This window comes from Rhinoraja longicauda, chromosome 4, assembly GCF_053455715.1.
Source record: "Rhinoraja longicauda isolate Sanriku21f chromosome 4, sRhiLon1.1, whole genome shotgun sequence".
Taxonomy (NCBI): Eukaryota; Metazoa; Chordata; class Chondrichthyes; order Rajiformes; family Arhynchobatidae; genus Rhinoraja; species Rhinoraja longicauda.
Window position 1 is genome coordinate 22,599,513 of NC_135956.1, and position 11,910 is coordinate 22,611,422.

General features: G+C 41.2%; 1 protein-coding gene across 4 annotated transcripts in view; it reads right to left on the reverse strand.

Annotated features, from left to right (window-relative positions):
- Positions 1–2,733: 2,733 nt before the first annotated feature.
- Positions 2,734–11,910, reverse strand: part of LOC144592636 (nucleolar protein 4-like) — a 164,050-nt gene continuing 154,873 nt past the window's right edge. For all 4 annotated transcript variants that reach the window (XM_078397341.1, XM_078397339.1, XM_078397340.1 and 1 more), the window contains one exon: positions 2,734–10,842. In XM_078397341.1, the coding sequence (XP_078253467.1) occupies positions 10,640–10,842 (203 nt within the window). In that variant the 3' untranslated portion in view covers positions 2,734–10,639. The remainder of the gene's footprint in view (positions 10,843–11,910) is intronic.

The following is an 11,910-nucleotide window of genomic DNA, read 5'->3' on the forward strand; positions in this document are numbered from 1 at the left end:
AGGCCTTGCTCGAGACTGGCTTTGAGCCCCACCGCGGGGCCATGGCCACGGATTTCAACATGGAGGAGATCGCAGTCTCGGGTAGAGACTGCTGTCGGGAAGCTCCAAGCCACACGAGGTTCGACCATCCCCGACCCGGGGTCCGTTCGGCCGGTGCGGAGGAGCTGAGATCCCCCGATGTGGGTACATGATCGCCCCGACGCAGAGGGCTCGACCGCCCGCTGTGGGAGCCAGGATCACCCCGACAACGGAAGGTTTGAGTGCCCCGACCGCGGGAGAACAAAGAAGGGAAGGAGATTGAACTTTTTTTGCCTTCCATCACAGTGAGGAATGTGGGGGAGTCACTGTGGTGGATGTTCATGTTTAAAATTTATTTGGGTGTCTTGTTGCTCTTTATTGGTCTGACTGAATGGCAAATCAAATACCTCGAATGTTGCAAAACATACTTGGCTAATAAATTACTATTATGATTATGATTATGTTTACCATAATCCCGGACAATAGTTACTCTGGTTTCAGTCAGAGGATCTAGCTGAGCTAATTGTTCATCATCTCTCTATTCAGTTTAACTTGTGGTTTGGTCTAAGGATCATGCTCCTACGACTGGTTTGTCATCCTCTTCTACCCCTACGTCCATTCTTTGTCTGACTCAACTCAGTACCATACATCCTTTTGTCGTTGAACAGTAGCTAAGTTCAATAGACGATATTGAATTGTTCCATTTCTATCATGTCTGCAAATCTCTGTACAGCGTTTGCTGTCTCAGTCAAGGTCACACAATGTTTTTCCAGGGTGAGCAACTCCTTTTTTACTCTTTCAGTTTCAATTTTTTTGTTTGTGACACACTGCTGTCTAAGTGCAGAGGCAAATATCCATCACACTTATGGGAGGTCCATTTTCTTTTTGGGAAACCTCCTTCCAAAAAATGTAATAATCAAGTATGGCAGCTTTTCTGACATCCTTCAGCTCCCTCTCCAAATACATAGAAAACATAGAAAATAGGTGCAGGAGTAGGCCATTCGGCCCTTCGAGCCTGTACCGCCATTCAATATGATCATGGCTGATCATCCAACTCAGTATCCCATACCTGCCTTCTCTCCATACCCCCTGATCCCTTTAGCCACAAGGGCCACATCTAACTCCCTCTTAAATATAGCCAATGAACTGGCCTCAACTACCTTCTGTGGCAGAGAATTCCACAGATTCACCACTCTCTGTGTGAAAAAAAACGTTCTCATCTCGGTCCTAAAAGACTTCCCCCTTATCCTTAAATTGTGACCCCTTGTTCTGGACTTCCCCAACATCGGGAACAATCTTCCTGCATCTAGCCTGTCCAACCCCTTAAGAATTTTGTAAGTTTCTATAAGATCCCCCCTCAATCTTCTAAATTCCAGCGAGTACAAGTCGAGTCTATCCAGTCTTTCTTCATATGAAAGTCCTGCCATCCCAGGAATCTATCTGGTGAACCTTCTCTGTACTCCCTCTATGGCAAGAATGTCTTTCCTCAGATTAGGAGACCAAAACTGTACGCAATACTCCAGGTGTGGTCTCACCAATGCCCATGATCCCCATTTACTCAACATATTAGCCATGCTATCAAATCCCTCAGAGTTGTCTGTCCATCCTGGGATGCGAGAGGTCTCGGATTTCACCCCTTTGGTCGTCTTACACCGAATCCCGCCGACTATGCCAAAATGTAACATTTCAAACAGGGTTTGAGGATTCAGATCAAATGATGAAACTTCAACCATATAGGATTAAAAATGAACTATTTATGAAAACATTTTTAAAAAATTAAATAACCAGCCTCATGCACCCTCCAATTGCACATCGGGAACCCCTGACGATGGTTAGGCCTGGAGAGATTGAGGGTCCTGTCACGTTTTGGTTCTTGGCCCCTGGAGAGGTTCAGCAGCTCACACGTAGCATGTATTTATATAATCAATAAACCTGTGCTTCTTCCCTAATCTACACACAACAGTCAATTATGGTTTAAAACTAGCCATCCTCCCTAATACTGAAAACAAGAGTTATTTATTATGTCGGAAATTGAACTAATCTCAGATGTCTCTGGGGAGAAAACCCTCTCTTGTCTAACTATATATGTCCTTGTAGCTGCATGATATGAGGACCAGTGGGCAAAATTATTTTTCTAAGCAGCTAATTGTTTTTTCTAAGTGAGCCTGCTTGCTTGATATAAGGGCTGTTAGCAAACAACATTTTAGCTGAAAAGCCTATTTAGCCATTATGTTCGAGGGCCAAGTGGCAAATAGAAGCTCCTGCTGCTAATTTTTTTATGTTCTTATTTTTTCCTCATCAAAGGTCACGCTAAAACTGCAGGTATCTTGTTTAGAACACTGAGATAAATTCATATCATCATTATGAATTATTTACCTGCCAAAGTGCAGACCAAAGGAAGGCTTTTAACTAATCACTAATTATTAGCGCACCCCAACAATATGCCAGTTTTCACCCTTTCTCCAACACAAACATTAATGCCAGGCTCCTGAGGTTTTGTTCAACATCAAATGATTGCAAATGACATCCATCGATTTGAATTTACACATCATACTTTATAAAATTCTACTCAGCAGACCAATGTTTTCTATTCTACATTTGCAATTAGCAACAGAAATGAGGTAAATATTATTTTGTGTATATTACATCACACTGTACTGAGGTGGTGAGACTGCAAAAACAATGGTAAGGAATTGATTTTTTTATTAAGCAAGACACCAATATTTTGTTTTTTTATACTGTTCACAAATACTTCTAAAATCAGTTACAAGAGGAGAAAAAATGGTATAGAACCTCTTGAGCAGAATGTGCCTAAAGTTTGATTGAAAGGATTACCTCTCCCCCACCAGAAAATAAGATTGGGACTTGAAGTTCCAGATGCAGGCATTCAAATGTTTATTTTACTGTGCTTGGTTGTGAAGGAAGCTTCATAGGTTTGTTGCACTAAATATTGAGATAGTGTGAGTTGTATCAAACTAATTTGTTTGGAGACAAAAAAAATCCAGATGCTGGAATTTTGAGCAAAATACAAAGTGCTGGAACTCAGCTAACTTAAGGATCCTGACACAAAACACCATCTGTCCATTCCTTTCACAGATGCCGACTGTCCCGCTGAGTTCCTCCAGCACTTTGTGTTTTGATTTGTTTGGAGACTAAGGGGAAATCTGATAGAAGTTTATAACATTTTGAGAGGCACAGATAGAATAGACAGTATCATTTTCTCAGAGACTATCAAAGACTAGAGGGCATATCTCTGAGGTCAATACATTGTGAGCAAAGGGGAAGGGGAATTTAAACGACTAGGTATAAGATATTTTCCATGATTCCTGCTCTATCACTGACCTCAGACTTACTAATGACCTTTGCAGTTTCAGCTGCTGTCCACTAGTTAGCTGTTGCAGGAGCTGGACATACATACAAGAGCAAGTGACAAGCGTCAGTGTCATCCAATCTGTTTAGTTGATGCAGCTCACAGAATAACTGGCAGTGTCTTTACATTCTTAGACGTGGTTGTGGGACTACCAGTAGGTGGCACAATGGTGCAGTATTTATAGCCACTATCTCACAGCATCAGACTCAAATTTAATTCTGACCTTGGGTGCTGTCTGTGTGGAGTTTGCATGGCCTCCCTGCGGCCGCATGGGTTTCCTCCCGGTGCACATCCCAATGATGTGCAGGCTGCTAAATTAATTGGCCTCTGTAAATTGTCTGTAGTGTGTAGGTGTAGAATCTGGGGTGAGTTGGAGAATGTGAGGGCTGGGGGAGTAAGAAATGGAGATTAATGTAGGATTACATTAAATGGGTTATTAATTGACCATGTGGGCGCAGAGTTGAAGTGCCTGTTCCAGTATTGTAATTGTATCTCTTTAGGACTCAGCAATGCTAAATGTGTCAGAGTGGAGGTGAAGGGCCATTAACCAGATACAGGTCCTAATTAAGAGATTATCAGTAGGTGAGGCATTGAACTGTGGATTTTGGTATCGATGGTAGGATGCGTCATTTGACTCACCTTGACCACAAATTTGAAGTCTTGAACTTGCAACACCTGATCCAGGTCTGTGGGACTCAATTAATTTTACATTGACCTCAGAACTATCTTCTTTCAGTCATTTCTAAGTGTTTGTTGGAGGGCTTCTCGCCTCATCCTGAAATAAACTATTTATCCTCCTTTCTACTTTCTGTACAAAAACATTCAGTTTCAGAATTCCATGGTCAATTCCCTCGTATTGTGCTAATTTTGAATCTCTCCCAAATAAACCAGCTCCAGACTCCACTTGTATGCCCTGGGAATACAATGCATCTCCCACTGAGATGGCACAGTCTGGTTTGAGTAGTGCTGTCTTTTCCCAACCAATTTGGTGGAACAGCAGTGATAATAAAATCTGTAAATTCATCTCAAACTCACTATTTAAAAGGTCTGGTAACCATGCATTTGGTTGACTGTGGAGTTCATGGGAGAAGCAGTCAACAGAAACGATATGGTCTAGGCATTCCAAGGTTTTAATGATGCTCTGCTCAGAGTCATCAGGTTGCACAATTAATTCCCTGCAGAAGGGAGAAACTCTGCCAGTGAGGCCAGGCAGGCACTACTGGAAATCGTCACAGAAATGGGTAGCTGGAGTACAATGATGTGCTTCTGGATTCAGTGCTGAAAATGGTACATTAACCTAAAAGGATTACATGTCAGGAAAGATGAGTACAATGATACACTGACCTAGACTCTTATAATTATACCACTCATTGATACCTCATTCTGGCTCCTCATGCCCATTTCAGTGTATCACTCTTCACAACATGTCACCTTAGAGGTACAACTCCATCTGAAGCCCCACTGACAATCAGCCCGAACATGATGCAATACCATTCCTTTGCAATGGCCCTCGACAAAGGCTCTCTGTCAATTTTTTCAGTTACTTTCATTTATTGGTACCTTCTTTCCAGCAAGTAGAGAACCATACAATGTGAGGTTTTTTTTCTTCAATAGTTCAGCAATGAACACGAACAGTTTGCACTTTTGGGCCAATATTTTGTATTGAACTAGAAAAAAAAGAGGTAATAGAAAAGAATGTGTTAGGCCTATCTTTAGGACTAACAGATTTGTGCAAGTAATGAATCGGAAACTGTGAGGCTTTTAACTCCATTCATTTATAGGTCCCAGGCATCGTCCAGCTCGTTACAAGGGAGACATTATCCAGGCAAGGCAGTAAGAGTTAGTAGACCACTCCATCACCTAGTTTTTCACTGCTCAGCTTGGATGTTCGAGCGATTCATTTGAACAACTTTGACCAATTGGTTCCTGCCTAACACAGAATTGCTGACATCAATTGGCTGCTCTAAGGCAATCTAGCTCAGCACAATAGAGATAATGATCATGGTATTTTCCTGCTCCAGATATCCGCACTACAACAGGAAAACCTTGTTAAGCCATCAAAGGAATTTTAGGAGTTATTTCACCTAGCAAATTAAAAATGTGTTTTTTTTTATTGAATGTAGCTCAATTACTAAAGGAATACTTCCGGCTCAGTGGGCAGATCATCAGAAGTGGACGAATCAAAGGAAAGCATGCAGGCCTAGAAATTCATTTATATTCCAAAAGCATTAAAACAATGTTGCATTTATATTCCTTTAACATGGGGCATATAATTGGTATTACAGAAGGATTATTTTCTCAGTGAGTTCCTTTCAGAAAATGTGTTATAGAAAATCTCACGTTGAGTTTCCTGCATTTGATGGCACTTAGCAGTGTAACTGTGCATCAGGGCTCCTGTTCTTAAGGGGAACAATGGTGTTATACATAAAATGGCACAGAGTGGCAGGAGAATGGTGATAGCAGGACCCGGCTTCTGTGACAGAGACCAGATGGAAGAGATCCACTGTACTCTGCCAGGAGAGGCAGGATGCCAGCAGGATTTCCCTGCAGAAGTGCGACACCCTGAAACCTCGAGTAATGCAGGAAGAATCATGGCACCAGAAGGTATTTGCAGGTGAGAGCTCTTCTCCTATAGCCTGCAACACCAGGCACCAGGACTCTCACCCGGAAACTCGAGACTGCAAATGCTAGAATCTTGAGCAATGAACAAACTGCTGGAGGAATGGGTCAGGCAACATCTGTGGGGGGAACTGGATAGTTGACGTTTCGGATTGACACCCTTCATCTGGACTGAAAGCGTGGAAAGTGGTCTGTAAATACAGGTGAGGAGGGGTTGATTAGCAGGTAACAAAAGGGGGAGGGAAGGATGGAGAAAGTAAGCGTGCAGGTACAGCAGGCAGTGAAGAAAGCTAATGGCATGTTGGCCTTCATAACGAGAGGATTAGTGCAGGAGCAAAGTCCTTCTGCAGTTGTATAGGACCCTGATGAGACCACGTCTGGAGTATTGTGTGCAGTTTTGGTCTCCTAATTTGAGGAAGGACATCCTTGCTATTGAGGCAGTGCAGCATAGGTTCATGAGGTTAATCCCTGGGATGGAGGGGCTGTCCTATGAGGAAAGGATTGGAAAGACTAGGCTTGTATTCACTGGAGTTTAGAAGGATGAGAGGGGATCTTATAGAGACAGATAAAATTATAAAAGCTAGATGCAGGAAAAATGTTCGCAATGTTGGAGGAGTCCAGAACCAGGGGACACAGTCTAAGAATAAAGGGGAGGGCATTTAAAACTGAGGTAAGAAACTTTTTGACCCAGAGTTGTGAATTTGTGGAATTCTCTGCCACTGAAGGCAGTGGAGACCAATTCACTGGTTGGATTTAAAAGAGAGATAGAGAGTCCGTGGGAGGGGCATGGGGGAAGAGAGAGGAAGTTTTTTTGCCTTCCATCAGTGAGGGGGTGTTTGGAGTCACTGTGATGGATGTTTGTGTTGGGGTTGTGTGTCTTGTGTTTTTTTTTTGCTCTGTGACTGCTGGCAAATGAATTTTGTTCGGTATCGAATGACAATAAAGGTATTCTGTAGAGCTCTAGGGGCTAGTGGAATCAAGGAATATGGGGAGAGAAGGCAGGTACAGGTTACTGATTGTAGATGATCAGCCATGATCACAATGAATGGCGGTGCTGGCTCGAATGGCCAAACGGCCTCCTCCTCCACCTATTTTCTATGTTTATATGAGATAACAACAGAGGCTGGGAGGTGGCAAGTGGAGAGCAAAAGGCTGCAGATACTAGAATCTTAAGAATGGAAGGTGAGGAGTGGGACCACATAATAGGCTGCAGATCTCTGAGACAGAAGTAAACATATCTTCCACAGAAATTTTATCACAGAGGCTGAAACAGAAGCATGGATGTTTGTAGATCAGAGGAAGGATACGATCTTTGGGTAGTGAGTTTCTCCTTAGCTTTCCAATGGGCCTGAGATCCAGTTCCTATATTTTAATCACAAATCGGCAGGAGCACATTCAAGTGTACATTGTAAGGGGTGTCCAAGTTCTAAAATGGCATTGGAAGTCTCCATGGTGATTACAAGCCTAGTTCAGAATAAGCAACCTTCAGCGTGTTTTGCAGTAGTCTGCTGAAGTTGCAAGAGTGCAGGTGTTCCTTCAAATTACACAGCTGCAAAGATAGCCTGATGGGATTGCGATGGACAAATAATTAGTAATATTTGGAAAAAAGATACTGAAACACCCAGCAACACTTAAAACATGGTTTCAAGTGACAAATAATGCCCTTGGGTGCACCTCGTTGTCTGCAATACATCATTCATGTAAGTGTGAGTCATTCTGTGAAATTCTTGGTTGCATTTCCCCAATGGCAAGGAATGATTTGGAAATAGTGGTCATAACAAAATGACACTGGAATTTAGAAGGATGAGAGGAGATCTTATCGAAACGTATAAGATTATCAAGGGTATAAGAAAATAACTGCAGATGCTGGTACAAATCGATTTATTCACAAAATGCTGGAGTAACTCAGCAGGTCAGGCAGCATCTCGGGAGAGAAGGAATGGGTGACGTTTCGGGTCGAGACCCTTCTTCAGACTCTTCAAGGGGTCAAGGGGTTGGACACGTTAGAGGCACGTTTCGGGTCGAGACCCTTCTTCAGACTCTTCAAGGGGTCAAGGGGTTGGACACGTTAGAGGCAGGAAACATGTTCCCAATGTTGGGGGAGTCCAGAACAAGGGGCCACAGTTTAAGAATAAGGGGTAGGCCATTTAGAACTGAGATGAGGAAAAACTTTTTCAGTCAGAGTTGTGAATCTGTGGAATTCTCTGTCTCAGAAGGCAGTGGATGCCAATTCTCTGAATGCATTCAAGAGAGAGCTGGATAGAGCTCTTAAGGATAGCGGAGTCAGGGGCTATGGGGAGAAGGCAGGAACGGGGTACTGATTGAGAATGATCAGCCATGATCACATTGAATGGTGGTGCTGGCTCGAAGGGCCGAATGGCCTCCTCCTGCACCCATTGTCTATTGTCTATTGGTTATTGACACAGAGAAATGTCGATTTTCATTGGTACACCATTGAAATAAACAGTATTGGATATTTGTAGTTCCAGGCTACATGTGATTTGTTAAGCCTTTATAAGGAAAATGAACTCAGTAAACGGTTCCCTAACCTCACTGATGTTCAAGTAAATTGACTGAGAGTAGCTGACCCATTGCACATCACATCATTAGGCTCTCATATACAGTCAAAATGATGGTTCCCATTAACCTGATTATTAGAGTTCATGTAAACTTCTATTTTGAATAGAACAAGAACACCTTTATGCTTCTGTACACTGTAATTCATTCACGTAGAATAATTACAACATATTTCTTTAGAAATGGTTTGCATGTATAATATTGAAAAAAAAAATCAATTAACATCTAGGGCCTTGGGAAAAATTGATGAAAATTTATATATTTTTTTGGAACCATGAATTTGCAGTGCAACAGTGATACCTCTTTAAAAAGAAACCAGTGAACAACTGATGCCATTAAAGATGCCTTTTTCTCTTGGTAATGAATCCATTAGAATTAGTTGTTCAACCAGAAAGAAAAGGCACTTACATTGCACTACAAATATATTTTGGCATTATCTGTTAAGATGTTTCAAAACTAATTTTGTTCAATATTTATTGGTTCCAGCTTTCTATTGGAGGTATATGCTGCAAGAGAAGGAAAAATCCACAAGTATTTGGATTATAGCAGTGACTGTTTTCCACATTTATATTCACCTACAATACCAACCATTTTGACTTTGTTAAACAATATATCAATCAATCAATCACTCAAATAAACATTACAAAAAGCTTAGATGTCAGTGCTGTCCAATTACTATAGAACGAAGTGCACGTAACGCAGTTCACAATCACAGTCAGGAGTTGTTAATAAATTGAAAAACATTAATTCACATATACTCAAAATGTTACCAATTCATTAAATACAATTATCAAAAGATAAATGGGAATCAACATGAATGAGACAGTTTGTAAGGAATTCACAAGTGTAGAAACTATACAGGGAAACCCAACATACCTCTTCACTAAGTGCACAGCAGAAGTACAAAATTTAAATGATATTCTAACATGAAAAGGAAAAGCAATTTCCCCAAGAGGTACAGAAAATAGTCTTAAACAACTGAAATTAACACCAATGTATGTATAATTAATAATTTACAAAATAATTGACAGAATATAAGTACACCCACGGTAATTGTGAGAGAACTGCATCCAGTCAGTACAGGCTTTAGGGAACAACAAAGAATCGCAGTAAACTGCACACCTTGCACATCACATCAAAATAATGTCTCCTGGCTTCCTTTCATAGAATTCTGTAAAATGGAACTGTACAAAGATTTCACATTGTTACTTGCAAAATATACAACCTACAGCAAAATACATCCCACAGTAAAAGGTGTCCCAAGACATCCTTGTAATAGAATTCTCTAAAATGAAACTGTACAAAGTTTTCAGATTGTTACTTGCAAAATATACAACCTACAGTGAAATACATCCCACAAGGTTTTTTGTTTTATTTTTCTGACAAACTTTAGGTTTAAATCAATCTAAAAAACAACATGTCTATTTTGCTTTCAATGCATTTTACACAGGCACCATACTAGTGATCAGAATTTCAATTTACCTGAACACAAGGGAGACAAACGATGGTGATTAACTGCGATTGAGGCATAAACCCAATTTGATAAATAATATGGGCTTTGTAAACACCCCTCTCATGCTCTTATCATCATTAAACCTGCTACCATCACTCTAAATCATGAATCGAATTCCCATAAGCTGCTCAGCACCTTCTGTAACCCGTTTCTTATCCACAGGTATAAAGCCTCCTTAAATTCATCTCTGCAGTTCTCCAAAGTAAACAATTAGTAGCACCTTAAACTCATATTGCACTTGGAAAGTAAGACGATATTGATGCTGCCATTTTTACTTGGTGTCAGTCATTGAAGATGTTTAAACATTTGTGGTCATATCTGTTTGCTTCTTCAATTAGAAAATATGAAGTGGAACAGACTGAAATTTAACTCTGCAAATGTAATGGTTCCTCATTAAAGACCAAAGGTGGTCCAATATGTGTTTCACATTCAGGGGCACGACGGTAGACTATGACAGCCTTTATCTCGTGGTCCTGTACAGTAACAGAGAAATGTCTTCCCCAGAGATATAATACCAATAGGAGTGAGCAGCTTGGCTGGAGTTAATTCTGCTGCAAAATCAGGTTTTCTAGCTCATCTGCTGAGCGGAGTAAAAAGGCTGCTGACTCTCTATATCCTGCTACAAGCTGTCGTACTGCATTTATTTCAGTGGGACTCAGCTGAGCTGGTGGCGTTTTGGAATTGTTAATGTTGGAGGATCCGGAGTGTGATGCAAGCGATTTCTTCACGCTGAGATCTGCTGGCCCTTTGAATAAAAATAAAACATTACTCCAGATTTGGATATTATTCTACTGTATATCCTTCCTTAAACTAAAGTTAACCTATTAATGATATCATTTTACTTTCACATTTTTTAACAAGGTTCATTCAAAACATAAAATGCATGGGATCCAAGGGCAAGTAGCCAATTAAATTCAAATCTTGCTCATCGGCAAGAAGGGCTAATAGTTTGATGGGTGTTTTGTGACTGTAAAGCTATTTGGAGTGGAGTGACGAAGAGTTCAATACTTAGTTCCTTGCCATGTATAAATGATAAAGGCCTAAATGTAGGGGCATTAGAAAGATGCAGATAGTAGAAAAATTATACATGTGGTTGACAATAAAGACGAAGGCTTTAAATTGCAGAAAGATCGAGATGGCCTATTCATTTGGGAAAGAAAGTGGCAAAATTGAATCAAATATTAAGTAATATATTTTGGGCAGATGGAATAGGGCCATGGAGGGCCCCAATGTAAAAGTAGAATATTGTACAAACAAGGAACTGCAGATGTTGACTAATACACAAAAGAACAAAAAATGCTGACGTAACTCAGCAGGTCAGGCAGCGTCTCTGAAGAACATGGTTAGGTGAGGTTTCATGTCGACTCTTCTTCAGAGTGATTGTGGGGGCTGGGAAAATAAAGCTGTAAGAGGAGAGAGGCAGGTCAAAGCGTGGCAGGTGAACACAGGCGGGGTGGGCTTTTTATAGGCAGATGGCTGGAACAATGGCCAGAGATAAAACCAAAAGATGTGAGAAGGAATTGAAGAGCTGCAAATTGTGTAGCCAGAGGGTGGAACTTAGTGGAGGGCGGGCAAGAGGGAGAAATATGTGGGGGTGCAGGGGAGAGGAGGGGCGAGAAAGGGGTGGGGTTGTTGGGGGAGTGGAGGTGCAGGGTTATAGAGGTTACCTAAAATTGGAGAATTCAATGCTCATACCATTGGGTTGTAAGCTGCCCAAGCTGAATAAGAGGTGTTGTTCCTCCAGTTTGTGTATGGCCTCATTCGGACAACGGAGGACGTCCAGGGCAGAAAGGTCAATATGTGAATGGGAAGA